Source organism: Aspergillus aculeatinus (assembly GCF_003184765.1).
Source record: "Aspergillus aculeatinus CBS 121060 unplaced genomic scaffold BO66scaffold_16, whole genome shotgun sequence".
NCBI lineage: Eukaryota > Fungi > Ascomycota > Eurotiomycetes > Eurotiales > Aspergillaceae > Aspergillus > Aspergillus aculeatinus.
Window position 1 is genome coordinate 346,647 of NW_020291485.1, and position 27,891 is coordinate 374,537.

Here is a 27,891-nt window from a genome sequence, read left to right on the forward strand (position 1 = left end):
CTCGGGGCTAAGCAGCTAACAGAAAGCTACCCAGTGACAGGCCAAGCGGAACTAGCGGTCCCCCATCCGGGCTCAGCGCTCTGCCTATTTTACCCCCCTAGGAAACAGACCGCGACAGATAGTTCATTTGCTTGAGCTACGAAGTTCATCAGCTAGTGACTGATCGTCCCGAGACTCCCTGACAGCCGCTCGCACCCCCTCTTTTTGATTCAAACAAAGGAGCAGAGCCAGCAAAGATCATAAGTAACTTTGAACTCTCAAATGTACTGCTTGTACGTACGGAGTACTGTACTTCTTAATCGAGACGAACCACACCAATGATAGTTCCCTTCACCCTGTGCTTTCCAAACCCACTCCTCTGCTCCTCCTCCTCCTCCTCCTCCTCCTCCTCCTCCTCCTCCCACTCCCCTACCCAACCACTTTCCCCTGTTGTTCCCCTCCGAAACCATGTTCAACTTATCTTGACTTTCCACAAAGAATACTACCTACCTAGTACCCACTGAAGTCACTTTTCATCTTGCATCATTCTTGATCAGCCTGAATCCAGACTCCTTCCAGGCCTTCGGGGAGGATATTGGTTCATTGATACGTTGAGGTTGCAGGACCCAGTCAGTTCCCTTCTCTGAATCGGTGCTGATTCAGGTTATCGCATGCCGCACCCATCCCTGGCACACCTCCCCAGTAATTCCAGGTCACGTTACAATCACGTTACAACAATCCTCCACCCGACTGAAGCGGACGTCACGGATACCCTCTGCTGCTTTTCTTCCCGGTCTCTCAATGAGACATACCACCTTGCCAATCCCTGATTCAGATCTGAAGCCGTGCCTGAGACCTCTGAACCCTGTCAGAACTCGGTTCAGCTGCTATCTCAACCCGGATGCTAGTGATGTTATCCGGTACCTTCCACTGGTGACGCCACAAGACTCAAGTGGTCTCACTCCAGCATCGCCTGAACTGCGATCGTGTGCAGGCCCGACGATAGAGAGCTGAGCCCAAGACCTCTTGGTCGCCTGTTCCGTCAGCGTTTGATGGTTTCGGGAACAGGCCAGTGTTTACCAGTCATCCTCTACAAGTCATCGCTCCCTGCAGAGCGAATTACGACTAAGTGGCATTGGCCAGGATCCCATCAAAGGAAAGTTGAAACATTTTCTTTGTGTGTCTTGCTCTTTTTTTTCTGTTCTCTGTCTGTCTTTTTTTTTCATTTGTGTCTGGTGGGTTTCTTTCCTTTTTGTTCGTGTAAAGAACCTTACCGGAGCCACATCTCCTGGATTCCGTGAAAGACCTCCATGCCCAAAAGTCGGTGCGCGGACGGTCCCAAATGCATCTCGTTCCTGAAGGGAAATTGGTCAGCCTTTCCTGTCGAGTCATGAGTGCCAAGGATAATGCCTTGTTCTTACCAAAACAAAAACTTCTCCGGACGGTCACACTTCTTCGTCTCTGATGTCACCATCCATTGCTGGCTGCTCTGGACGCATGCGTCTTCTACGTTTTCCCAGCCAGGGTCTTCGTTCTTGCCCAATCCATTGGTCTCCTCGATCCCAGCAACGAAGAGCTGCCAGTCGCGGATCTGGTCGGCAAGGAAAGCATTCGTATCGAACAGATAGATCGTGCCATTGCCCCAGCCATCCGCTCTTTGTCGCAGGTGTTGGTTCCAATAGTCGGACATGCTAATGGCGTCTTTCTGTTTCGCCTGGTGTTGTTCGGCCTGGACCCGGAATGCAGGCAAGAAGGTCACATCCGGGGCCAAAGTCAGGATAAGTTTCAAATCGTTGTGGCCCCATAGCTCCGCCAGCAGATTGAGCTGATCCATGATCACGTCCAGCGTATTGTCGATCGATTGGGTCGCTTCTTTGTATGTCTTGCCAACAACATTCCACAGGTCCCACACGCCAAAGGATAGGATGACAATGGTCCGGTTTTGACGGGTGCCGATCGCTTCTGCGCTCATCGCCTGCATTACTTCTGTCTCGGCTGCCAACCAATTGCTGACCTGGGCCTTCAGGTCGGCCAGGGGAGACTTGTATAGGTTGAGTAAAGAGCCCGATAGCTGTGAGTTATCCACGACCGAGCCAAAGTAATTTCCACTGTAAGACTTGGCGGTCTCGGCCAAATTCTCATGGTGACATGAAAACTACCAGGGAAGGGATGATTAGCCTGTCATACCTAGTGGGATGGGATCTGATCTCATAGCACTGCACTTACCGAGGAGCACAGCCATTCGGTCCAAACCGACCCTTGGATCTCAGCGGCATTATTGTCGCTCCAAGAATCCCCAAAGACAACTAGACGGCGGTCAAATGACGCTGCCGGGCGGAGCTTAGCCGATGGCTCATCGGCCACGACCCGGCGATAATAGTGCTGAGAGGCGAGGAACGAGGCAGAAAGCAGGATGCTGCATATCGCCAAGGCGCAGACGGCGTGGAACTTGCTAAAGAGGCGCATGAGTACGGGACATCAAGGGCCGCGAACAAAGGACGGCGGCGAGTTTGCGACAAAGGTGGTGAAGGCTGGCGCGCGGAGAAGCCGATAGACACTCGAAGCGACCGGCCGATGTCTTTGTTGCGTTGCGGGCGTGTTCCAGCCGACAAGGAGAGCTTGCGCCGCTTTTTAAGTTTCAAAGGAAGTTGATCAAGTTTCTTGTCTTAAGCAAGAAAAAAGAAGAATACGAGGAAAGCCTAGTATAACAGAGTAGAGAAGAGGAACGAGAGAGAGAAAGAGGAAGAGGAAGAGGAAAGTGGTAAACTAGTCGGGTCTGTAGGGGATCGATCTGCTGCGCCAACATCCAGCCAGCAGGGACTTTTTCCTGCTTTTTCCCCTAATTTAACAAGATGGGAGGGGGACCCGACAAAAGACAACGACGTCGTCTTCCGGTGGTACCGCCGACGATAAGTTAGCGTGGCGATAGACAGCGAGTGAACCCGGATAAAGTGGAGACGTAAGACTGGAGACTGATTTTCTGTGAGGGTTTGAACGAGTACGATAATTTTGGGTGTGGAGGGGGGAAGAGGGATGATAATCGGGGAAAGGGGAGAGCAGAAGAGCGTAGTAGGATTGAAAGGGGAGAAAAGAGAGTCAAAAGGTGACCGAGAAGAAAGTGCTTCCTCGCCCCCAGAGTTCAAGGGATTTATTACGAGTACTGTAGTATACTATTCTAGTTCTTCAGGAGTAGTACTCTATTGGGGAGAATATGGAGACCACGATGACAACCATATCAGCATCATTACTGCTGCTGCTGCGGCGGCGGCCGCTGCGGCCGCCTCATGGCCGCAATAAGGCTGTCAAATCATCTTCCAGTGGCCGCGCGGCGGGCTTCGGAACGGTAACCAGTCGCGTGCTCCAGGCTTCTTTTTGCTTGGCCGATTTGGAGGGGGTTGCGTCAGAGTCGCTAACTTAACTTACTCCAACGGGATCCTCTCTACCCATATTAAAGAAAACATGAAATTTTATGCCGTTCATACGTACCATGTAGGATATGCAGTCGGTAACTTAAGGTCTAGCCAGATCAACAAAAACCTGGGGACAGATCTTCGAATTAGTGATTACTCAGTATGTTGAACAGGGGTCCTTCCTGTTCCTTTCGAGGGTAGTACACTGAATCGTGCCCGTTGATATCTCATCCATACCTATCGATCGATCTACCAAATCTCTTCTTAATTAATCTATCTATCTATGTGTCAGCGTGCGTGCGTGCGGACTGCATAACCCCGACCGCTAACTATCTCCAAACAGTCAATCTCGACCGAAAACTCCGGTGACGAATTTCGCCGTGGGAAGGGAAATTTGGGGCGATTGACTTAGTCCACCAACGACTGTACTTTACGACTGAGTAGGTCCTCTACTTGCACGGGCGGGCACGAGACCAACCAGGTCGGATTCAATGCGACCGTATTATTCTGGTTGAATCTCAAATCCGTAGGGAGTGGGAGTAAATTGATTGGCAGGCATGAAAAGTCCTCCTGAAGGTGGCTTGATTTGTGCCGTTGCTTGGTTAGAGTGAAGGCGGATGACCCGCATGATCATTCATTGACGGGAGGGTGGGTAGGTGGTTTGACACCGTGTGCAACGACAATGGGTATAGGCGTTTGCTGCTGGCCACCGCGATTGTGTGTGTTTGTATGTGCGTGTTTGTGTGCGTTTGTCATGGACGCAATGCATGTTACATTGCGCATTGTTGCCTATGTCTGAGACTGACAAAGATTTGTGAAATTGTAACTACTGCAAGGGAGAGGGTGAGATAGTGGTGGATGTAATCGCTGGAGTACTTTGTTAGTTGCAGGGTAGGATCTTCATTGGTGCTGGGCGTGCGGCTCGGTTGAATGAAAGCAGCTGCTGGCGAACGAGGCCGGCCTGGTGAAGTGCCTGGTTGATGCCTGACTGTATGCCTGATTTTGTGGGTGTCGAAAGACACGTGTGGGTGCCTGCAGGTTCAGGCAGAGGCAGAAATCAGGTGCCGTCGGCTGACATAAGAGCCCTACCGAGAGCGCTAGCACGCAACGGGCTAGTGGCATTAGTCATCCGCCCACACAGGGAAATCTCGCTACACCACCAAAAAAATCCCACGAAGAACGAATCCCCGACGACCTGAACCTCATCGACCTGTCGACAAACCCGCGCCCTCCGTCTTGACCGCGCAGCCCCGTCAAGATGAAGCTCAACATCTCCTACCCGGCCAATGGGTCTCAGAAGATCATCGAGATCGACGATGAGCGCAAGCTCCGTCCCTTCATGGAGAAGCGCATGGGAACCGAAGTCAGCATTACCCTCTCCTCCCCTGTTTGAAAAATGGACGCGCTCGGAAAACCACATACATCGAAAGAAGAAGAACACACAGAACCTTCAGAAACACATCTGCACACGATCACACACACGACGGGGAAATGGATGAACAGAATGGCTGATTGGGATGAATTTTGCAATTACAGGTCCCCGGCGACTCCCTCGGTGACGAATTCAAGGGTTACCTCCTCAAGATCACCGGTGGTAACGACAAGCAAGGTACGATTTTGGAACGCCACTATTCTTTCGTCTTTCATCTGCTGCGCCGGTTGGAGAAGTTATGGGGAGCGCGGGGAAGGATTCGGGGGCTGGAGGATGCGCGCAGCAGACTGGAATGACATGTGTTCGTATATCGAGACATGAAGGCTAACTTGGCATGATTAGGTTTCCCCATGAAGCAGGGTGGTATGTACCGACCAACTATGAACGCCCAGCTACACGACAAACCAGACAGAAAACTTACCGATTTCGCCTCTTGAACAGTTCTCCTTCCTACCCGTACCCGCCTCCTCCTCGCTGAGGGCCACAGCTGCTACCGCCCCCGCCGCACCGGTGAGCGCAAGCGCAAGAGTGTCCGTGGTGGTATGTTCTACAGATCCGAGATTCTTGAAGATGATGGACGAGTCGGGGTGTTGACACGCAATGTTTCTTTTCCACAGCCATCACCGGTCAGGATCTCGCCGTCCTTGCCCTGAGCATTGTCAAGCAGGGTGAGGGTGAGCTCCCCGGTCTCACCGACACCGTTGTCCCCAAGCGCCTCGGCCCCAAGCGTGCCACCAAGATCCGTCGTTTCTTCGGTCTCGACAAGAAGGATGATGTCCGCAAGTTCGTCATCCGCCGTACCGTCACCCGTGAGGGCAAGGCCGACTACACCAAGGCCCCCAAGATCCAGCGTCTGGTCACTCCCCAGCGTCTCCAGCGCAAGCGCCAAAGGGTTGCCCTCAAGCGCCGCCGCGCTGAGGCTGCTCGCGAGGCTGCGTAAGTTTTTTCCCCATCCTACCGACTGTCTCAGGTCATTCGGATCATGATCGGTTCTAACAACCTCCCCAATAGTAACGACTACGCCAAGCTCCTTGCCAGCCGTGTCCACGAGGAGAAGGCCAAGCGTGACGAGCTCCGCAAGCGCAGAGCCTCTTCGATGAGAAAGTAAATATTTTTCGTCCACGGGGGATAATGGTCGGGTCTGTATCGTCTCTGTTCTAGTGCATGTTAGAGACTTGCAGCGTGGGAAGAAAGTTTAGGAAAGGAAATCTCAGCAACGGGAAGGGGGTTTCCTTCCCTCTTCTTTCATTCTCTCTCTGTCTCTCTCTCCCGCGTCCTATCTTGCACTTCCCGTAGCAGGGCAACGAACGTAGTCCACGGCTTCCTTGACGGAAGGAAAATTAGAGAGTTGAGAAAAGGTTGGGGGACGGAGGAGATTATGGGCGTCTGCGGGACCAAGACTTTTGGCGTGCCACTTTATTTGTTTTATCCAAAAAATGGAAATGCAATATCCCAAACCTTTCTAACGGGCATGAAAAGCAAAAAATGTTAAAATGTGTTCCCTTTTTTTTTTCTAACCATCGTTTCCCATCTTCCATCTTCAACCTGGAGAATCTCGAAGTACCTCGCCCCTTGTGTGGTACAGGTAAAGGTGGAATTCCGTGGTAAACACCATTCTCGCCCGGAGGATCGAACATCTACCTGCACTACGATTCGGCTTACTTCTGCCGTGAAAGAACTTTCAAGTGTCTTTTACCCCAAAAGTCCAAGCTTCATCTTCCCACCTACATACAGGCACCCACAGTACCTAAATAGACAGGGCTAAACACCACTCACCCAAAATGACATAACTCCGAAATCCAGCCACTTCGAAATTCCGATGATATTCACCCCTCTCCCCAAAAAATCACACACCAAGTGATAAATGTAGCGCACTATAAGGTCATGTAGTGTGGTGTAGTGTAGTAATGTGTGTGGTGGTCTCCACCTCACGATCCAATTCCCAACCAAGCCTGTCCGTCCCACAATCAGAAAACCCGCCGCCCACTTGCGGAGAGGGAGGTCAGCACACACACCGAGAGGACCGGACCTTTTAACCTAACTAACCCCCTTTCAAGCCCTTATCAATCAATCTGGGCCCCAAGTGGTCGGTGCCGCGGCCTAAGTTGGGTTTGCTTCCTTTATGCCTGAATTACATGGTGTCACTCTTGCAATAGGTGTAGGTCCCATCAAATCACAACAACTAGGGCACTCCTTGTACAACCAACCTACTATCCACTATGGTTACTAGGTACCTACCTAGCATCAGTCGGCTCAGTCAATACGAATAATTCCCAGGTCAATGGGACCACCGAATCTGTCTCAAAATCCCATAGGCCCCGATCACGAAACATGGGTTAAGCTGACTTGCTTTCCGACTGATACTCAGATCCACTCTATATCATATCTATCCTTATGGAGTTGACCTGGTCTGTAGGACTCGTTCAATGCGAGGGACTCATAAATGAAGGGGAGCGGTCGGTGTATATGTAGAGGATTGAATGCATTACTTTAATGTTGTATAGCTGGATCGGAAGTTAGAAAGAGAAAGGAGAGAGAGAAACTAAAGACAATGCATTAGTATCTGGAGACCAAGAGGCGCTCTTCCGTTACCACCGGGGGAACCAACCCACGAATTAATTGTCAATGGATATATTGGGCTACTTATAGTCCATTCCGTTGTGAGCGAAAGACGACGAGGTCAGGAGTTCGGGGCAGGGGCAGGGAAGGAAGTCACCTTCCCTATGAGGAAGGTACTTTCGGCGACATTAGCACTACCTACCATCTTTAACTATATCCGACGGCTAGATTAATCATTTCAACATGACGTCTGCCAAACATGGAAATGGAAGCTATACCTTTAGTAGTGCTTGCGAATGTGTGTGCGTCTTGGTAATTGCAGAATACTGTATTCGGGAACATCCTGCGACAGGCACTGTATCTAGATATATGTAGCGGGGGTGGGTGGATACTCTTCTCGGTTGATCAATCTAATACTGTGCTTTCTTCCTGTGGTACCTAGTATACTCAAGGCGAATTAATAAGTAGCATTGAAGTTCGTGCTCCAAAATTCAAGAAAACATCTCCAGATGGGGCTGCCTCAATCCTGACCGCACTTCAGATGGCGCATAATCTGCAAGAGCATCTTGCTCCGGATGTTGGAGTACTATCCTATCTAAACGAATCACATACAATCTATGGAAACAAACAATACAGGATATCTTCCGAGTCTACACCGTGAAATATCAAGCACAACCTCAAGATCTCTATCGTATCCATTTCATATTTCATTCCGCTCATAAAAGGGTACTTGGTGGTCGAAGTTCAAACTAAGACCGTAATAGTGCAAAACTCCAAGGGGGTTATAAATATATGTACATATGCTTTAATTGGAGTTGATAAAGCCAAAACAGGCAAAGAAAGAAAAAGACAGCCTTGACTTTTTCCACTCGTCTCTCTCAACCCATTTCCATCCATCGCGTCCAATGCTCACTGCCTCATGTGTTTCATGCAATCCTCATAATCTAGAGATGCTGCGTTTTAGGAAGGGAAAAAAGAAGAAAAAGCGAAGCCGCAAGGAGGGACTATTGCATCCCGTTCGAGCCCATAGTTTCATAAGTTAAAACATTCCAGCGTCCTTCAATATTCATGAAAGAGCCTGATCATACTCAGCATGGAGGGTAAATCACCAACGCAGCACCGTGCGACCTCCACCCTCGTACTGTCGAAAACCATGGATGCATTTAAGCGACGGCGTGGGAGAACAAGAAGCTGACGGATTCACCGTTGTGGGTACGTCTGCAGGCTTCGGCGAGGGTAGGGCTGATATCGATGGTCTCGATCTTATCGCACTGTTCCTTCTTCTCGGCGTGAGGGACGGTGTTGGTCACAACGACACGGCTGAGGCAGCTGTTGTTGATGTTTTCGGTGGCCTTGCCGGAGAGGATACCATGGACAACAATGGCGTTCACCTCCTTGGCACCGTGCTGCATGACGGTGTCGGCAGCCTTGACGAGGGTACCGCAGGTATCGGCCATATCGTCAACAATAATAGCAATCTTGTCCTTCACGTTGCCGACGAGGACCATGCGCGAGACCTCGTTAGGGCGGGGACGCTCCTTGTGGATCAGGGCGAATTGCAGATCAAGGCGGTCGGCGATGGCAGTGGCACTGTTCTGCAATTAGCACGTGCGCCCTTGAAAACAAGATCGAATGTGTCGGTGGCTTACCGCTTGGCACCACCGGCATCAGGACTAACGATGACGCAGTTGGTCACATCCAGATGTTCCCGAATCCACTTCAACATGCTAGGCTCGGCATACAGGTTGTCGACGGGGACGTTAAAGAAGCCCTGGATCTGACTGGCATGCAAGTCCATGGTGATGACATGGTTGCATCCGGCAGTCTGAAGCATGTTGGCCATGAGCTTCGCGGTGATCGGCGCACGGCTCTTATCTTTCTTATCTTGACGCGCATAGGGAAAGTTAGGGATGACGGCTGTGATACGTCTGGCGGAGGCGGTTTTGCAAGCGTTGATCATGATAAGCAATTCCATCAGGCCGTCGTTGATATCGTTCGGGCGCGTCGACTGGAGAATGAAGACTGCAAACCAGAGTTCATGTTAGCGGCGAGCACTTCTCTTCCCACCGAGAAGGGAGAAGATCAGCAGAGGAGGGACAACAATACCATCCTCATCTCGTACACTTTCACCGATCGTGACGCTGGTTTCCTGGTTGGAGTATTGTAGGACCATGATCTTGGTCAGTTCAATGCCAAGCCTGCCGGTCAAAGCAACTTGTTAGCCCATGATATGCAGTAGGACCGAACCAAGGCTCCTTCTATAGCGCATACCGAGCGGCCACGAGATTTGCAAGCTCGGGGTGACTGTTACCAGTCAGAAGCTTGATTGAGTTGGTTGCCATTGTGAGTCGCGAGGTGAAAGTTCTGGGGAATTGCGCGGACGGGTAGAATGATAATGGAAGGGAGCCGGTGAGCAGGAAGTTTTCAAATGTGATGGAAAATTGGACAACGTCAATAGTCAAAATAGTGCATGTCCAGACGAGACGAGAGGCGCATACACCGGTAAAACAGAAAAGCGACTGAAGAAGTCAAAGTTGAGATCGAATGCCCCGCCGGCGGGTGACTTTTTCGCCCAGCAGAAAAAAATGCCATCCCGTGACCCCGGACCCACTTCCCCTTACCGCCTCCAGACTCCCGGATCGGGGCAAGGATGAGTAATCGAGAAATCGTCAGTCGATTATACAAATAACTGTCTATGAGTCGGGGATGGAGGAGTATAATAGAACTACAATCGTGTTGATTTGTAACCATGGCTGATGGAGAGAAAGTACATAAGATGAGAGAGCCTTTCAACACAGAAACTGAAGGCAACAAATTGTCAAAGTAAAGACAGGATTAAACAGAGCAGGTCTGGACCAATCTAGTAACCGTGACAGCCGTCTGACCTGCACTTCAGGCGAATTGTCATAGAAACCCCGGTCCTGGCCATGCCCCTGCATGGAGAACGAGCCCATCAGCCCAGCATTGTACAAACTAATTCAGAATAAAAGAATCATGAAAACGCCATCATATGCTTCAGCATTAAGGGGACGGAAAAGCATGTTGAATCATGACCCATTGTTCGAGTGAACAACAAGATGGATGAGCGCCGTCGTTTTATGCAAACCCGAAATATTCGCTACCAGCAGTCATCGCGGTGTAAAGACGTTGCCTCAGAGTCTCGTAGCTCTCGTACTCGGGCAGATCAAGTTCTGCGGCTCGGAGTTAGCATGCGGGATTTTAGCCGATTGATTCTGTGTACTTACGGTTGAAACAAGTGTGGGAACTTGGAAGGCGATCCTTGTTGCCATAATCCCGATGGATATTGAATCGACTGACTCCATTCATACCCTCCAATTCCTTGAAGCCGTTCAATGGAACCTTGCTCGTGCCCGTGACGAACTGCAAGAGCTTAGCACGCTCTTCCTTGTCGAAGGAGCGGACGGCACGCCAGAACCACTGGATCTGGGGCGACGAGGCCGAATAGTTATGGTACTCAGTGTTGACCTTCCAGTCGTCAACGTCAATCTCAGGCAGACCAGAGATTAGCAACTCGAGCTCCTGCTCATTGAAGATCGAAATCAGATCGGCAGGAATAATCTCATGGAATCCCTTCAAGAAGTTGTCTAGTTGTTCTTTGACGGACCCGATCAAGCGATAATCGACGACACGCTGCACGTATTCTTCCTTGTTCTCCTCGGTGACCGGGATATTGCTACCGTTCTCAATAAGATCGATCACCTGTTTCTCACCAAAGTCATCCGTCTCGACAGCAAACGTCTCAGTGATGATATCTGTGATGTCGTTTTCAAGCATCCAAAGAAGAGACTTGTAGTAGTCAAGATCCAAAGTCTCCATATCCTTGATAGACACTGACCGACTGAGGATACATTTGTAGACTGCGCGACTGAAGTGACAATCCAGGACGCGGCCTTCGTACAAAGCCTTGCCGATGATTCGTCCGATGAATTTGAAGAACATCAGATGCTCTGAGTTGACACCACTCAAACGGTTGGGATGGAACGTAGTTCTGTCCGAAGCCACAGGAATGAACAGAGCGTAATTGGGATTGAACATGCCGCGTGCGAGAACTTGGAACCATTCTCTAGTCACACCGCCTGCATCAACACCCTCTTCACCATGGAAGCGCACATTCAACTTTCCGAACTTCAGTTCATCCGCCGTCTTGAAGTATAGAGACTTGAAGGAGTCGAGGAAAACTTGGTCACGTCTGACGGACAGCTGAAGAGGAGGGTGAGGATGGCGAGGCTCTGCACCACGAGAATGCAAGCGACGAGTGAAATAGTTGCGTTTGTTATCAAACTCGAGTACCTTAGGGTTCTTGACCAACAGTGAGAATGTGCCACTCATCAGTCGGGGGTTTTGCCGGACAAGCTCGTTCAGGATTTTGCGATGCTCTTCTGTGAACTTGAAGAAAAGGCTCTCCATATTGAGACCATTGTCAACTGAAGTGCTCGCGACCGAGAGCTCACGGCTGTTCCGCGAGATAGACGTATCTTTCAGCGTGGTGTTCTTGCACACGACCATCAAGGCTTCAATCAAAGGAAGAAGAATAGTCGCAACATTCAGCATGTTCTCTTTCTGTCGGATAACGGTCAAGCATTCGCTCAATCTAGTCCACAATGGTCCGAACGTAGCGCACTCGTATAAGGTTTGCATGACATCCTCTTTAGCAGCACTGGTCTCAGACTCGCTTCCCTTGACCTTGTCCGCGCGGTTGGGGTCGAATAGATAATCAAGCGCTGTCAAGACTCGCAGCAACTTGGCTTGATCGGAGCTAGCAGGAGAGAACTTAGCCAATGCCAAGCCCTGCATATCGGTACCAGTCCGGGCTTGGTGAATGTGCGACAGGAGTTCGTCCAGATCTGTAAGGATGACCGTGCTCAAAGCTTGAGCCTGCCTGACCAGCTCGTTTCCAATGACGTCCCTGGCTCCCGGAACGGCAGACAGGTTATTGATGGTAGACAGTGTATCTCTGAAGGTCTTGCCATTGCATTCGCGGGCTGCAAGGATATGAACCACCAATTGAAGGTTGTGATCAGGGACAACTGGGGGCTCAAGGGTCTTTTTCTTGTGCTTCTCTTCTTCAGCTGGACCCTTTGCCTTATCACCTGTGCTGGCTTCCGCACATTCTTCAGCCTGTTCCGATGTCTGTGTGGTCTCGACAGTGGGAACTGGAGCGTCCGTCATTGTGGCGTCTGCAGTAGAGCTTTCCTGTTCCGCGGAAGCGCTCTGCTGTTGCTCGCTGGGGCCCTGCTCGAGCTTTGGTTGCTCAGATTTCTTGCCCTTGGTCTCTTCCTCTTGTCGCTCCTTTTCTCGTCGAAGTAGAAGAGTCAGAGGCTGGGTGATGCTGCTCAGCAGACTGGACAATTGTTCCATGCAATTGGGATTCTCCATGATCAGCTTGCGATCAAGGAGAGACAATAATGCGTTGAGCGCAAACTTGTTGGCCCGATTCTCCTTGCCCTTGCCTTTGCGGAATGCCTTGAGCTTGAGGGAAGACGACGAATCATGCTCGGTAAGGAAGAACCAAGCGATCTGTTGATTGTATTGAGACAAGAACGACAAGGTCCCCAAGCATTGCTGCACCACCATGGTCGGAGTAACCTCGTTGCTGACGTTCGAGGAAGTCTGGAACGACAAATTGCGTTTGGTGGATTGTGGGGTCTTCTGAACAGAAGTTGGCTTGGCACGGAGCGAGAGCTGAGCAAAGCTGCGCTCAATGGCAGACACGTCCCCACTTCCATCTTGCAAGACAGAAAGAAGGAGACTAATCACTTCAACCCTGTTCTGGCGGTTCTCACATACGTTGTGGAGAATGTCATTCAATTGATGGCGAGCATTGCCTTGAAGAGGCATGAACATCAAGCGCAGCAATGTAGCAACGCCGGGTTTGTCAAGCATCTGAACAATTTGGCGCCGTTGCTGCTTCTTTGGCTCTTGATCGTCGGCTGGCTCATTCCTATGACGGGGTTCGACTCTGGTGATGTCGTCGAATTGCTCCAAACGTCTGCCGGGCAAAGCACGAGCTTCAGCTACCAACTCGGGACTCAAGGTTGCAAGGACTTCGTCGGGCTGGTCAGCAAGAATAGCTTGTCGCAAAGCGGGATTGAGGGTTGCCAAGAAATCCGGTACATCCATCTCCCCGGCGTGTACCTGGGCGCCTTCAGTGGTAGTAGCTTGTCTGCGGGCATTGTCACGCTCACGGCGACGACGATCAGCGGCCTCTTGCTGCAGCAACTCGTCTCGAATCTCCGGAGGCAAGGCTTCCAAGAATTCTTGGTTGATTTCAGTAGGCTCCTCGCCAGCAGCAGCAGCTTGGGATCGTTGTTCTGCGAGTTGCTGCATGATGACTTCTTCCCTTAGTTCTTCAGGTAGAGCTTCGAGATACTCAGGGTCAATCTCCATTCCAGTAATATCGACTTGACGTCCTCTGATTGTCGTGTGCACGCGGCGGGCAGGTTCCGATGGTCCTGTGTCCGCTTGGGCTGACTCAGTCGCTTGGGCGACCACATCGGTTTGCTGCACATCGTCCATTGGCTCTGGATCAACGCCCGCAGCCTGTCGCTCTGCTTCTTGACGGTCAAGCTCTTGCTGTCTCCTGGCATTCTCTTCTTCCTCCTTCTGCTTGCGCTCTTTTTCCTCTTCCTCCCGAGCAATACGCTCCTGACGTTCACGCTCTGCACGCTCCTCTTCTTTCCGTTTGCGCTCTTCCTCCGCCTGTTTCTCGAGTCTCTTTCCTTCTTCAATAGCAGGCGGGACCAGAATCTTCAGGAGAGAGTTAATCACCCGCTGGGTCTTCTCAACATAATTATTGCTGAACAGAATGCGAGCCTCCTCTTGCCACCGGGTCTTGGTTGGGGCCAGAGCGAAGCTCACTGCCTGCGAAGGGTCATCCCTAGACCGAGAGGGTGCGGCCTGTTGTCTGCCAAGCCCAAAAATGTCTTGAATACGGTTGGAAGGGATAGCGCGTCTGTCGACATGGACATGAATACCATCTGGACGAGTAACAACACCAAATCCAGGAGCTCCTTGATTCCCAATTGCCTGCATAATTGCGTTCATGAAGCTGACAGGACTGTCCATGGGGAGAAGGCGGCCGGTTGACACGGGTTCCATGCCATGAACCCAATCTGTGAACGCCTCATTACCGGGTCCACGGGGTTGGCCAACAGCGTCAGAGCCACGGTCAGTACGAACAAGGAGAGGATTTGTTCCGTCGTCAGCCCCTCCTCGGGGTGCAATCTGAGTCCGGGGAAGTCGGTAGGGCGGGATAGGAACAATGCCATGGCGACTGGGCATGATTCCTGTGACAGCAGCCCAGGCGGGTTGAGTGCCACGGAATCGATGATGATGACCGCGGGGCGGATGATCGTCAGCGTCCCATCCCCATGGGTCAATGAGATCTTCCTCGTCGTCGAACCCTTGATAGGAGCCTTGATCTTCATCGGCGTCCTCGAGTTCCTCCTCCAATTCATCGATCTCTTCGTCTTCTGGGACGACGTTAGCACATCAAATGAGCAAAAGGGATAAGAGTTGATGGAGCTACTGACCTTCATCTTCTGCCAACTCATCGTCGACCATATCGTCATGCATGTCATCAAGGCTATCAGCCTGAAGTCCATCGACGCCACCAGCAGCCTCATTGAGAACTCGGAACAAGTCGTCAAAACGTTGCCCATCGCCACGTTGATCGGCTTGCCTGATATCATCCAGCTCGTCTTCGAATTGATTCATGATCTCAGCTTCCTCATCACCTTCAGACATGTCTTCACTTTCCCATTCGTCCTCGTCTCCTTCATCGAGACTGTCGTTGTCATGGTCACCGGTGATTTCGCCAGCAAGGATATCGTCATCATCCATTTCAGAGACGTCATCGTCCTCATCATCATCTTCGTCGTCTTCATCGTCATCGTCATCATCTTCGTCATCGAGGACGACTTCAATATCCATGCCATTGTCACCGGGAAGGCCTTCAATAGGTCCCATGCCTTCAATCTCATCTTCATCACTTACGACTTCGCCATCATCTTCCGGTAGCTCCTCGTCGTAGTCCATTTCTTCGTCATATTCATCGTCATACATCTCATCATCTTCCTCCTCGGACTCTTCAGAGCTCGTCTCCTCTTCATGACGAGGCTCCAGCATGCCCAGTGTGGAATGGCGGAACAGATCAGGGGTCTCTTCACGGTCGTCCTCCATATCCGATACCGATGTGGCTGATGAGATCTCATCGTCCTCGGTCTCACCTAGAGTAGATATATCTGAATTTTCGCTTAGAATGACTGCCGTCTGCGTGAGCTTGTTAATGGGCCGTAGAATATACTTGATGACCCGTTTGGATGCCGGGAAATTGAGGTCGATTTCCGCCACCGAGGCAGTGAGGGCAGAAAGGAAGTGTTTCTCAAACATGGTCTTCCCTAGCTGCCTGACAGACGATGGGAAGCCCGACTCACTCGAGCCGTACGTGTACCCGCTCAGCATCTTGTCGAAAAGATCCGCAAGAGACATCAGCCTGGCATACTTGGCATCCAAAGGCTCAGTCGAAGAGTTCGCCTCCTTGTAGCATCGTAGAGCATGTTCAAGGACGAATCTTCGCACGAAGACAAGTTCAGGCTCATCTTCATCTTTGTAATTGGGCTCATTGCGACGCCCTCTAATCCCACCGAATTCACCAGTTTTGGCGCACAGAGCAACGAGCACACGCATCGTCCAAGCAGATGTATTGCTGCGCTTCTTGAACGCAACGGACTCGTCATGTTCCATGGTCCCAACAGGTACGAGAGCGTTCAGAAGATAATTCAAGATCCCGGAACGAGGCTTCGAAGGGGTAGTTGCGAGAGGATCTGCTTTGCGTGAGAAGTTGATAAATTCAACCTTGGTACGATTGTACGACGAGAGGAGCTCAGTCAAACACTGCAAAAGGAAGCAGCGATAAATGTAAATGGGATGATCGTCAGCCTTGAAAGCAGGCTTATCCGATTTCTTAGAACTTCGGGTGCCTTGAGCGTCATTGCTGGTGACTGATGGCAGTGGCTCGTCAACTGACATCTCAACATCGGTCTGAGTTTCCGACTGATCAGGGGCAGCTGGATCTGCGGTTTCAGTCGGGGGTTCCTTGTCATCGACATCCTTGTAAGACAGAAGTTCAGAGAGGAGATAGTGTATAACGCCATCCGGATTTTCTACCACGGGAGGTTTGAGTTCAGCAGTGGTCTTTGGTTTATCATTATCCTCGGCAGTTGACGCGTCTCCAGACTGAACCTCACCACTGCTTGACTTCTCAGCTCCTTGCTTAGATGTAGAAGACCCTTGAGAGGTATTATTCTTTTCAGTCTTCAGCACGAGGACCTGCGGACGTTGCCGATTATCAAATCGCTGCAGCTTGAGCTTTTCGTTCGTAACTTCCACGAACAGTTCTGGGGATCTAAGCACAAGATGGTACATTTGGCGTACATAGCCAGTGGTGTCAACTTGGCGAGTAGACTTGGTTTCGAAGTTTGCAACAATCTCGCTTCTCATTATCTGGCGGATCGTATCCTCATCTTCCACAATGTGTCTCAGGATCAGCATGAAAGCCGACTGCAACTTCTCATTTGTGGCACTGGAAAGCTGCTTGACCATGACAAACAGACGCTGTAAACTGCGCTTTTCACCTAGGCGGACAGCGATCTCGCGGCTTCGAGTAAGAATCACGAGAATTCGGCAAATGGAAAGAGCCAAAGTGTCATCTTTGCCAACCCTAGGCAACACTTCAACCAACGCTTCGAACAACTGCATCTTCTGGTCGGGTGCAACAAGCGGTTCTTCCAGATGAGCTGGGCCTTCGTCGTCAGCACTTGCAGCATCGTTGCTAGGAGGCGTCCAGCGGATTTGAGGCGGCTGGGCATCATCTGAGAGTAACTTTTCCAGGACAAGCAATACATGCCCAATCCAGGGGAACGTTTCATCGGTGGACTTCTCTGGAGTTACTTGAACGAAGCCAAGGAAAGTCGAGAAACATTCCTTAAGCTCCCCTAATGCAGCATTGTACATTTCTCGGTCTTGCACAACCAAGGCGAGAAGATGAGCATAGGCGGCTACCTTCTTACCAGCTGCCTGGAAATTCTCCATCTGTAGTGAGACCAGCGACTGGACCAGAATCTCGCCAACGTCTCTGCGGAAACTTTCTGGATCACGGTGCTTTCTGGTAGCAGAAGCAATGAGGTCGGCCAATTCAAAAGACACATCGTGGTGCTCGTTCAGAACATCCAAGCAGCGTTCAATCAGATTTGAGCGAACTTTTTCTCGTTCGGCGTCCAAGTCTTCAACTGTGACCACTTGGCGTCGCTTTGTTGGCTGTTCTGAACGTTGTTCGGGCGCTTGATTAGCGGCTTGGTTCAAAGGACCGGACAAAATGCCTTCAGCAGTTGAAGTATTGCGTGGGATCCTGGTGGACGGATGTCCCCGTTCATCATCCCCTGCTCCGTGATCGTCATTGAGAATATGAGTCAATGCTCTAGCTAAGAACTCCGTACCATGTCTGACTTCGCTATCCTCGCTCCTGCCTTGACCCTGTTCAGGGCGTGATCCGTCTTCGGTCGGCCGACCCGAGGCTTGAGCCAAGAGCAGGGCGAGCGCAGATCGATCGAGTACGCTGCTGAACGGCGAGTCTCCTGCAGCATCGTCAGCTGGCTCGGCCCCGGGTGGTGTGAACGAACGGATAGACTCGATGTCGTTAGGTGGCGGAGGTACTCTCGGCGGGGCCCGCAACCAAGTTTGTGCCCTGCAGTATTCTTCGGCACTACCGTGATTGTAGCATCGATACGCTGCTTCGTTCAGAAGATCGCTATCAAACCCCTTCTCCCGAAGTAACAGCAACCGATCCCTGCTGATGACAAAGGCTCGTCGAGATACATCTACCAGAGCAGGAGGCGTATCGGATTGCCGAGCAGCTCCGGCCTCATGGTCTCCATCAAGCGATGAGCGCAAGATGTCGATCAGGCACTTGACAACAGAACTGGACGACTGTGTGGCGAAATCTGAGTTCCACATTTCACGGGCCATTGGCAAAATTTCCATTCGAAGATCAACGAGAAACTGAGCAGGCTGGAAGTAATCTGGTCGGTCGCGGTCGCGGTCACCGCTTGTTGTCATCGATTGTGTTTGGCTAGACTCCATTATGTTCTTACCCGAGGCGAGCTCAGAAAAGAAGCCGAGAATGATCTTGATACCACCGTATGCGGAAGTGAGTCTCGCAGAGACATCTGTCTCAGATTCTGGAACATTTTCTGGTGGCGTAAGAGTCTTCACTTCCTGGACAAATAGGTCGCAGATCTCTTTCAATGCTTTTAAGCCTTCGAGTCTCTTGAACGCGAACAGCACCATTGTCAGATAGTGTGCATGCGGGCGGTCAGGCGTGACTATGAAAACAAGCATGATTAGTTATTATGTCGTCAAGGGCAATATCTTAGGGACCATGTTTACTCACCCTCATAAAGCAGATGCGAGAAGGAAGAAAGTATGACGATGAGGTAAGCGAAACGCAGCTTCGAGCTCTGACTTGATTTCGGAGGCTGGAATCGCAACTGCTCGAGCACAGCTTGCGCAATCTCTTCGGCCACTGAAGTTGCGTTCTGTTTCTGGTAAGCATCATATCTCTTCTTTCCGCTCAGACCAAGACCCAGATTGTGAAAGAATCCCGTGATAGAGGAAGGCAAAGAACTCAGGAGGTATCGCAGAGCTTGCGCATTCGTGAAGGCGACTCCGGTTTCAGGGACCTTGGATGCGTTCGGCTTTGTCTCTTGCACAGCACCTGTCTGAGCGGCGTCGCTTGCAGCTGAGCCCTCCCGTTGGGATCCACCGCTAGGAGCAAGTACGGCGTCAGAGTTCGGCTGCAACTGAGCATCGGCGGGCTTGTCGGAAGTAGCACCAGACTGTTGCACTTTCGTGGCCTGATCCCAGGTATCAGGTATGTTCTTCTCAAGCAGAATCTCCTCCCAAACGCAAGCAGCATGCAATCCTCCCAATTTCTTTACGAGCGAGCAGTAATGGTCAGCTAGATTCACCTGGACAAAGATGGGAAGCTGTAGACTGGGGCGGGATTGATATAGGGGCATGGAGAAAATTTCGCGAAGGAAGTCTGTCAGAACAAGTGCAGCCCCCATGTGCTTTGCAAGATACGTCCCATGTGTCAATGCGGGGGAAAGTGATTCTTTGCCTTTATTCTCCGACCCAGGCTGAGACGACTGTTTAATCAAAGGACTGAAGAAGCCGTTGTGGAGATTTTCGGGCTTCTGCCAGAATTCCGCGAGCATGTCAACAGCCCGCTCCGCCCGCTGCAAAAGAGATGGTACGACCACATGAGGTTTGGTTTCAGCTAACATATGCACGAGAACAGCAAGCTCCTGGTTGGCTTCCGTGTTATGGAAATCAAAGGGAAGGCTCTGCAGAGTCGCGAAGTCGAGAATGAACTCCGCGGCACCAGACTCGATGAAATATGTGCAGTTGGCTTGGTTCTCAAAGAAGGCCCCCAAGAAACGAACAACAGGGTAAAGGTAGTCCGTAGCCGTGAGTCCTGAGTCATCCACATTCTTGGGCTCAAGTTGTCCGTCCGAAGAGGGCAGAAGTTGACTAAGATCGCCAATCTGAAGCTTCCCGCCGTTTGGAAGCGAGTCGGAGTTGAGATGGGGAATCCCAAGCGAAGATTGAGCGTCAGAAGAATCCTGACTTTCAACTCCGATTGCATTCAACAGATGGGAAGTTGATCCTGCAAGGACGTGCTTGCCTTGCTGGTCTTCTGTCCAAAGCTTTGCTCCCATACCATGTGACCAAGCTTTAGTTTTGCAAAGAAGTCCCACACGGGCGACCATGACAATGACCGCAGTCATGACATGGGGCTTCAAAGCTGGATGGTGCCGCACAAGCTCGTCAAAGGTAGTACCCAAGGAGCGGACCAGGTTAGGGTCGTCTTTCAGGCATTTCACATGCTCCGGGTTCTCGAAGATTTCGAAGAAACTCTCCAGCGCATGGGAAGACTGAAACAGGTCCAATCCTGACGAGTTAAGACAAATGGCTCCGAACGCAGCAGGCACGCAAGAAAGAGCTTCTGCAGCAGACATTATCCCAGGTGCCAGCCGTACATCTTTCGGTCGTGCAATGCTATAGACGCGAGGGGCTTTATCCTTGGTCGCTGTGGGATCCGAAGTTCCAGTATTCGCAGTCGTCGAGGGCTCGTTTTCTGTGGAGACATCCTCCGACTCGGCTGCTGGCTTTTCGGCGACCTTCAGCTCGGAGAATGTGACGGCCTCCAGCAGACTTTTACTGAGTCCAGCTTCAGCAATGACCGCGTAGCTGGTGGGCTCATTGTGAATAAAGCTGCTCAAAATATTGACCGCATTGCTCCAAACATGAGAGCCGAACACCCGGGCATTTTCAAGCACAAGCCGCAAGGATGTCAGCAGCTGGGGCGAGTCGATCAGATTCCGAAGAACACGATCGAAGCCACCGCCATTGTGTTGCATGATATGATTGACGAAACGAAACATCCAACGGAGGGTCTGTTGCTGGAAATAGGGGATCTGATAGTCGATCGAAGGTGTCTTGTGTTGCGGGGGGAGTCCATTTCCGCTTTTTACATGCTCGAAAGAAGATTTGGTTTCATGATCGATCAAGTCTGAGATTGCATCGAATCCCTTCGAACTAGTAAGAGTACCAAGTGCATCACGAACTGCGTGGACGAAGGTATCCAAGAATTCCATTACCCTGGAGTAGACTCGACGGGCCTTCTCAGTTCGTAGCTTCAAGACATCCACGAACATTGGGATCAGCCCGGCGGAAACAAGAGTCTCGGGAGTCCTAGTACTTGATCCGGGCAGCGTCCGCAATAAGGCAAGCAAAGCATCCCGCCACTCATCCTGGCTACCATCATCCTGCTCGTTGTCCTCGGAGCCCAGCTCATTGACTACCTTCCGGGTGAGGAACATCAAAACACCATGGTTCACATTCACACTCAAAGCAGCACAGACGTCAATAGCACGAGCCTTGTGTTTCGCAAGGGCGTCGAGGGCCTGGAGTGCCAATGTCTGCACAGTCCGTGTAACTTCCAGATCACCGCTTGCCCCAAGATGAACAAGTTCAGCCAGTTGGAAAGCGAGCTGTAGGCGCTTGGGTTGTTCCATATCATACTGAAGTATCTTTTGTTGGAATAGCGGCTCGGGGTAAACATAAGCCAGGTTGGTGAGGGCAAGGATTCGAATAGCCAGGATCTGCTCCCTGCTGTCCCGAGACGTTGCCAATCCCTGAGCAGTGCGAATCCTGTGCAGCAATTCATACTTGGAGTCATCTGGGACCTCTCCCACATAAGTGGCAAGAAGATCTTCAGCCTTAGATGATGAGATCTTAGAATAGGGGATTTCAAGATTCGTGCCGCCCCGTAGCGCTTCGTCAGGCTTTGCGGGAGTCGCGATCACAGAACTGGGCGAGTCGTCGGTAGTGGACAGACGACTCAAGCGTGGGGTGGGGTGAGTATGAGTTCTACGCAGAGGTGTTGGAGTAGTGGGAGGTTGCACTGAAGGGCCGCTAGTACCGGTTTCAAACAAGGCCTTCGCTGGCTCCGATGGTCCGGATGGATAATAGAGCAAGCGAACATGCCCCCACTCATCCCAGCTGTCGTTCTCTCGAGTCAGCGTGACCAAATCGTTGGCGTTGTGTTTAGTCTGGGGTCCCTTCTCCTTCGTCTTGACTGCTGCTGCAGGCAACACACCAGCCGGACGAGGAAATGGGGCGGCAATCTTCTGTAGTTTCTCTAAGTCGATATTGTAATGTGCCGCTAACAAGCTCTGCTGGAGATGGGAGCCACCTCGGTGGCGTGAATGATACCTCTGTGCCAGGCAGAGCGACAGGCGTAGAGTTGACTGGAGAAGAGAAGGCGATGTGGTGTTGAGGAGATCCCCAAGGCGTTCACTACTACCATACAGACTGCGGTTGCCACACTTCTCCAGCAGGAGTCGGGAGAAATCGATGATCACTTCCAGTAGTTCCCTATCTCCTTCTGGGCCATACTGCAAAGCCTCCAACCTGGCATCGACATCCTCCGAAGCCCCGCCATTGTCATTTGTCGCGTAGCACTGCACCAAGAACTGTCTGTTGAAAGACTTCGTCTGCGGGCCTTGACTGAGGGTATAAGTTTCGATCACAGATGCAAGAATCTCATCGAATCGGTTGAGAACGTTGATCCAATGGTACAAGTCGCCTCTGGGAAATGGCCATAGACGAGAGAAGCTGTTGAGATGTGACGGGAGCTCAGGAATTGAAATAGTCGTAGCACGAGTGATAAATTCTGCTAGATATGGCGACTAAACGCACCGAGAGAGAGAAAATTTTTCAGTCAGCCTTCACATCAACAACGATGGCACGCGGGGTTGAAGCGAGAGTAACTCACGATCGTGGCTTCATGTTTCTGGCTCGCGACCTTTTTAATTCTCCCCATGATTACGATTGTGAGGACCGGCGGTCATGAGGAAGTGTAAAGGACTCGAGGAACCCCTCTTAAAGAGGGTGGAGGGGGGGGGAGGGGTGGTCGTGGAGACCGGGTCGCGGATCAAGTCGCGAGAAGGCCTTATGACGTTTTTTTCCCGGCTCTCTGCCTCGAGCAAACCAAAGAGTGAAGCGGTCAAGAAAAAGACCAGGAGTGTTGGGGACGAGTTGATAGAATGCAGAGAACTCTGCCCGATCGGAAAGGTTGAACGGTCGGAGAAAGTGGAAGGAAAGATAGAGTAAGGATTGAGGATAGCGGCGTTACTACTGTACCACTGGCGATGATCAAGGATGACAGGGAACGGTGCAGGCGCTGCCCTGAAATTTCGATCTCGATTTAAGATGATTCAAACAAGCGGGAGAGGAAAGGAACCGAGTCCTCGCTTTGATGGAAGGGTAAGAGGTTGAGTAAGTTGTCGATGGGAGGGAGGGAGGGGAAGGGAGGTGGGGTGTAAGTACTGGGTGAGAGGAAGAGAAGGAGGAGGAGGATGAGGAGGAGGAGGAAGTGAGTCGTCGGGTGTTGCTTGCAGCTGGAAGGTTCGTGAAATTATGCCGGTGATGGACTGGACGGGAGCTTCTCTAGCGGGCGGCTCTCTCTTTAGTTAGCACGCTCCTACCTCTTACCTTCGCGGTTGAAGCGTCCGGAGCGGGTCTTCTTCTTTCCCCGCTGCCAGTGTTATCATTGCATCAGAGCCTACTTTAAGGCCCGACTACTACCCTATCTAGTACAGTACAGTGAATATGTCCAATTTTTGTGACGGCTCAGTTAGAAAAGAAGGCGTTAGGGTGGAATGCTTCGGTAAGACTCGATGATGCCTCGACCAGTTGTTTGCCTGTCTTTCCACACTGTGTCTCAAAATCCATGTCAATGTCTAGCACTAGTGTTGTCTGTCTTATGATATATACTTCCTGCCCCAGCTTCTCGGAGTTGTGTTATGCAACAATCAAACCTTGCCTAGACGCAGTGAATAGATCATTCCAGATCTGATAATAACTCATTCACAAGCTTCTCGAGTTTGAAAATCCACCCAGAACAAGTGAATCTCAATACTGTTTATCTCTCGAGCAGATATCTGTATACAAACAATGCCATGCATCAACCCATGCAAAAGACCAATCTCACCACACCTCTGATCATCGAAGATATACTAAAAAATCAAGCCATTTGAGCTGGAAAACCAAAGAAAGAAGTGAAAAGAGACTCATATATAGATAGGCTAATCCAACACATTAATATACACGCTAAGATCCTGTGCCAACCCATCATCAACCCGTCAACCCGTCAATTCGCCGACCTCTTAGTTCGCAGCAAGAGGCGGTAGCTCTCCATCCCACTGGATTTTCATGGTCGAAGGGAATGGCCAGAAACTGCTCTGATCGGCAGTCATATAAATGGTTATGCCTCCATGGCTTGGAATCTTCTTCAACTGGCCCTGGGGGCCAGGAGCACGTCGGAGGTTGTCTAAACGACCTACAACCTTCAACATGGTCGTGAGCGCCAACTTGCAGAGACTCATTCCGAGGCACTGGTGAGGGCCCCATCCGAAATGAGCATATGCGCTCATGTCACGGTCAAGTCTAACTGTTTCAGGCTCCGGGAAGCAGACGGGGTCTCTTGACGCGGCGACCTATTATGCAATGTTAGCACTCCAAAACTTCACCGAGCCATCATTTTGGTTCACATACCAAGTTGCAATAGACCAGCTGGCCGGTCTTCAATGCCAGCTTTTTCCCGGCATCTTCGATCACCGTGGGCTTAGCCACGTAACGAGGCAAAGCTACCGAAGAGCGCAAACGAGCGCCTTCCATGAAGCTATAACAGTCTGTTAGTACCAGAATCGGAGTACGTTCTCAAGGGGATCTTACTATCTCAGCAAAAGATCATCAGCTTCAGGGGTGTCTTCCTTAGCAAGTCGATTGATCTCTGGCAGATGGACAGAGCCTTCCTCGGACAGGTAGTAGTCAAGACATTGCGAGAAGAGCTGGGCTTGGTTGGCGACCATTCCGCCTGCAGTCGGCAGAATGTGCGTCCAAACAATCTCAGTCGGGGAGATTTGACTTGCGAGCAAGCGTTGGATCATGTGGACACCATATTCGCTCAGAATATCATGTCGATGCAGACTGTGAACCAGACTCTGGATGAAGCCGGTATTCCTAACGAAGTCGACATTGGCCATTGTCAGCTCTCCGAGCTGCTGTGTTGCGCTCCGAGCACCCTGATTGAGCTCAAACGATTTCCCAACATCGGCATCGTAGAAGATCGACGCAAACACGAGAGCCATTATCTCATAGAGTTCTTGTTCCGTGAAGATACCCCTGGGATTCGATTCAGTTTTGAGAGGCAGAGAAAACACATTCGCGCAGAAATGAACCTGCGCGAGATTGGCGATGTCGCGAACAATATCGACCTGATTGACACCGGCAATCTGATACGAATGCTGATGCAAAAGTTTCAAGGTGATGGCCTCATAGAACTTCTTAGCTTCACTCTCCCACTTGTCACGATAGAGGGCTGCTCCCATCATCTTCCGGGACGCGGCATTCGGTGGTTTGTCTCCAGACAGCATAAAGTCCCGGCCGTGAGGCTGATTGTTGTGACGCATGAGAAACTCAATCTTCTTACCCCAGGTGACCTTGAAGGTCTCTTGATCGCTCAGAATGGCCATACAGGCGGCATTCGAGGAGATGAACTGTGGAGGTGGGGTGAGGCTGGGCCGATCCCAGCTGTAGTCGTCAAAACGGCCAAGATCCTTGAAAATCTTCTCATTCTCGGACGGAACAACAAGAGGGAAATGAGCATATATAGAGTTGCCGGCAAAGGTGTTGGGGAATGCACGCAAGACAAGCTTGTAGAAGACATGCCCCTGATCAACAGTATCTTGATACTGGATCTCATTGTATGCCCAATTCGTCAGATGCTTTGGCGTGTAGTCCACCGTATAGAAGCGATCACCACGGACCAAAGCTACGGCATCGGAGAGGATAGCTCTCGATATCGTGTAGTTCGTGCACAGGCCACTTCCAGGGATAGTAGATTCCTTCGCGTCTTCCACAATGATGCCCGGGTAGATTTCGACCAGGTCGGGGTGCTCGTACAGCCTCTTGAGCTGACCAGCAATGTAAGGGTCAGAGTTGATTTCCTCAAATGTCCTGTAAGGCGTGAGGTTGAAGTATTTTCGGAATTCGTTCAACGTGGCCAAGTTCCATGAGCGGGCCTGCATGATACCCAGGGCTTCGATGTTGCGGAAGACCGAAGGAACATTTGATGCTCCAAAGGCACCCGCACAATCTTCAACACTGTCCGCAAACAGCTTAGCCAGTTCACCTTCGTCCAACGATCCATCTTCCTTGCGCTGTAGCCCAGCGAACGGGCGTTCGGAAGGTTCCTCTGGTAGACGAGCTTCCCACTGACCAACTCCCCGCAGAAATTCTCGCAGAGAGATATCTTCCGGCTCTTTGCCAGGGAACAACTCGCGGTACATATCCTGCGTCCATTTCTCATCCCGCTTGGAGATACAAGAGTGCCAGCGGTAAACGAGATTGAACTCAGCAGAAACTTGGTTACCAGTGGCCTGTGCTGGTGCCTCACCTAGAAGTCCATCTTGCATCTCTGCTCGAGGATCCAGACTCCAGGTGCTGTCCGTTCGGTTGATGTTCAAAATTGTGCGAACGTAGTCCTTTAAAATAATGTTGATATACAAGCCGGAGGTCACCAGTCGAGCAGTCTGGAATAGGTCATTGTCGTACTTCGCATATGCTTTGGTATTCGACTCATCCGGCTTGGTGAAACGACCGCCCTCGTTGATGGTAGCCAGATTTTCGACTACATAGTTGTGGAAGCGGTTGAACATGATCAAAAGGACACCGACACCTGGGGGAAAGCCCAGAATACGTTTGCTGGAGAAGCAATCCGGCTTCAGTTTTCCGTCCTTGAATGTCCTTACCTGATTCTGCTCCTCTTGGTTGTTGCCATATAAAGGCGACAGATCCAAGTAAGAAGATGTCAAGCTCACAGTATAATCATTGCGGTCGGTTTGGAAAAGATCTCGAAAGCTGTTAGCTAACTGTCCGGAAAGCATCTCAGTCTTCAACCTTACCATGAATGATGATAGAAGCAAGGTAGAACAGGATGCTGGAGATCTTGTTCGGGTGCTCCTTGTAATCCTTTCGCTCCAAGAGAGAGGCAAAAAGAGTCTCAGGCTCTGGAAGAGAAGGAGACTGTACCGTTGTTGGGCGTACAGACCTGGCATAGTGGGAACCAGCGGCACCAATGTGAGGCCATAGGAAGTTCTGACTTGTTGTTAGTGAAAGGGTCTTCGAAATATCGGGGGAAGTGCATACATTGCCTGAGCCATCCGCTTGTCTGTATACGTGGTCCGAACCGAGGTAGCTACAAATGCGGTCAATCTCGTGGTCAATACATAGTCTCTGTTCCTGTCAATCAACTTACGAGATTGGCGGATGCTCCAAATCGTTCCATAGTTGTTTGAGGAAAGTGTTTGTCAAAGCTTTCGCGTTTCGGGAGGTTGACGGCAGACCGGAAGCGAGCTAAACAAGGGTTAGCAGGCCTGGATCCGAATGAGAAACTAGATCACTTACTTGGATCACTCGCTCCATGATATAGTGTCTGTCATTGAGCGGCTCGCCTGTTGCAGTATCCTTAACAATCTCCAAAATGGCCTTGACGCTATCGAGGTCGACATGGCCCAGGTCCTTGACGAGGCCTGTCTGCACCTGCTCTGTGATGTATGTTCCATCGCCCGTTGTAGTAGGCAATGGCCGTAAGGATGCTGAAATGACTTTCTCGACCTGGGAGATCTTGCTTCCAACACCGTTCAGGAGGGACTTTTCCTGCTTGGTAGCCATGACGGGCTAAATCAAGCCTCCTAGTATATAATCTGGTGGTATCTCGACACTGTGCTGGATGTTAGTGATTGCTTTCCAAGGGACATGTAGCAGGTCAACAAGAATGTGCCATTGCTTGCTCATCCCAAT

General features: G+C 50.9%; 5 protein-coding genes across 5 annotated transcripts; 1 reads left to right on the forward strand and 4 right to left on the reverse strand.

Annotated features, from left to right (window-relative positions):
* Positions 1 to 1,121: 1,121 nt before the first annotated feature.
* Positions 1,122 to 2,531, reverse strand: BO66DRAFT_52602 (uncharacterized protein). Its single transcript, XM_025653374.1, has 3 exons — positions 2,206 to 2,531; positions 1,401 to 2,134; positions 1,122 to 1,334 (listed from the first exon to the last, which is right to left on the reverse strand). Exons 1-3 carry the CDS (start codon positions 2,443 to 2,445, stop codon positions 1,250 to 1,252), a joined length of 1,059 nt encoding a protein of 352 aa, XP_025505397.1. The 5' UTR covers positions 2,446 to 2,531; the 3' UTR covers positions 1,122 to 1,249.
* Positions 2,532 to 4,647: 2,116 nt separating this feature from the next.
* Positions 4,648 to 6,323, forward strand: BO66DRAFT_419535 (40S ribosomal protein eS6; the record flags this gene model as incomplete). The annotated part of the gene is made up of 6 exons (XM_025649820.1): positions 4,648 to 4,752; positions 4,926 to 4,998; positions 5,164 to 5,184; positions 5,263 to 5,361; positions 5,439 to 5,757; positions 5,833 to 6,323. The coding sequence occupies 6 exons, from the start codon at positions 4,648 to 4,650 to the stop codon at positions 5,927 to 5,929; spliced, it is 714 nt and encodes a 237-aa protein (XP_025505398.1). The 3' UTR covers positions 5,930 to 6,323.
* Positions 6,324 to 8,068: 1,745 nt separating this feature from the next.
* On the reverse strand, positions 8,069 to 9,900 carry BO66DRAFT_427843 (ribose-phosphate diphosphokinase). The gene is made up of 4 exons (XM_025650370.1): positions 9,652 to 9,900; positions 9,487 to 9,578; positions 9,030 to 9,402; positions 8,069 to 8,970 (listed from the first exon to the last, which is right to left on the reverse strand). The coding sequence occupies exons 1-4, from the start codon at positions 9,720 to 9,722 to the stop codon at positions 8,544 to 8,546; spliced, it is 963 nt and encodes a 320-aa protein (XP_025505399.1). The 5' UTR covers positions 9,723 to 9,900; the 3' UTR covers positions 8,069 to 8,543.
* A 198-nt stretch (positions 9,901 to 10,098) lies between these two features.
* Positions 10,099 to 23,347, reverse strand: tom1 (E3 ubiquitin-protein ligase TOM1). The gene is made up of 5 exons (XM_025652785.1): positions 22,802 to 23,347; positions 18,851 to 22,715; positions 14,934 to 18,782; positions 10,626 to 14,873; positions 10,099 to 10,571 (listed from the first exon to the last, which is right to left on the reverse strand). Exons 1-5 carry the CDS (start codon positions 22,847 to 22,849, stop codon positions 10,477 to 10,479), a joined length of 12,105 nt encoding a protein of 4,034 aa, XP_025505400.1. The 5' UTR covers positions 22,850 to 23,347; the 3' UTR covers positions 10,099 to 10,476.
* Positions 23,348 to 24,194: 847 nt separating this feature from the next.
* Positions 24,195 to 27,762, reverse strand: BO66DRAFT_319465 (peroxidase/cytochrome P450 family protein; the record flags this gene model as incomplete). Its single annotated transcript, XM_025643645.1, has 7 exons — positions 24,195 to 24,524; positions 24,583 to 24,709; positions 24,763 to 26,941; positions 26,994 to 27,186; positions 27,238 to 27,286; positions 27,347 to 27,444; positions 27,496 to 27,762. 7 exons carry the CDS (start codon positions 27,760 to 27,762, stop codon positions 24,195 to 24,197), a joined length of 3,243 nt encoding a protein of 1,080 aa, XP_025505401.1.
* Between the last annotated feature and the right edge of the window lie 129 nt (positions 27,763 to 27,891).

What these genes read in the sequence shown, in the direction of transcription:
- tom1 (XM_025652785.1), bottom strand. Translation starts at nt 22,849, where the DNA reads ATGGGGAGAATTAAAAAGGTCGCGAGCCAGAAACATGAAGCCACGATC. An exon ending in AGAAACATGAAGCCACGATC is followed by an intron (nt 22,716 to 22,801) that starts GTGAGTTACTCT and finishes CGGTGCGTTTAG; the next exon opens with TCGCCATATCTAGCAGAATT. An exon ending in CTCGCATCTGCTTTATGAGG is followed by an intron (nt 18,783 to 18,850) that starts GTGAGTAAACAT and finishes TTGTTTTCATAG; the next exon opens with TCACGCCTGACCGCCCGCAT.
- BO66DRAFT_52602 (XM_025653374.1), bottom strand. Translation starts at nt 2,445, where the DNA reads ATGCGCCTCTTTAGCAAGTTCCACGCCGTCTGCGCCTTGGCGATATGC. An exon ending in CCGAATGGCTGTGCTCCTCG is followed by an intron (nt 2,135 to 2,205) that starts GTAAGTGCAGTG and finishes CTTCCCTGGTAG; the next exon opens with TTTTCATGTCACCATGAGAA. An exon ending in CCGGAGAAGTTTTTGTTTTG is followed by an intron (nt 1,335 to 1,400) that starts GTAAGAACAAGG and finishes ATTTCCCTTCAG; the next exon opens with GAACGAGATGCATTTGGGAC.
- BO66DRAFT_427843 (XM_025650370.1), bottom strand. Translation starts at nt 9,722, where the DNA reads ATGGCAACCAACTCAATCAAGCTTCTGACTGGTAACAGTCACCCCGAG. An exon ending in AAGTGTACGAGATGAGGATG is followed by an intron (nt 9,403 to 9,486) that starts GTATTGTTGTCC and finishes TCTGGTTTGCAG; the next exon opens with TCTTCATTCTCCAGTCGACG. An exon ending in GATGCCGGTGGTGCCAAGCG is followed by an intron (nt 8,971 to 9,029) that starts GTAAGCCACCGA and finishes ATTGCAGAACAG; the next exon opens with TGCCACTGCCATCGCCGACC.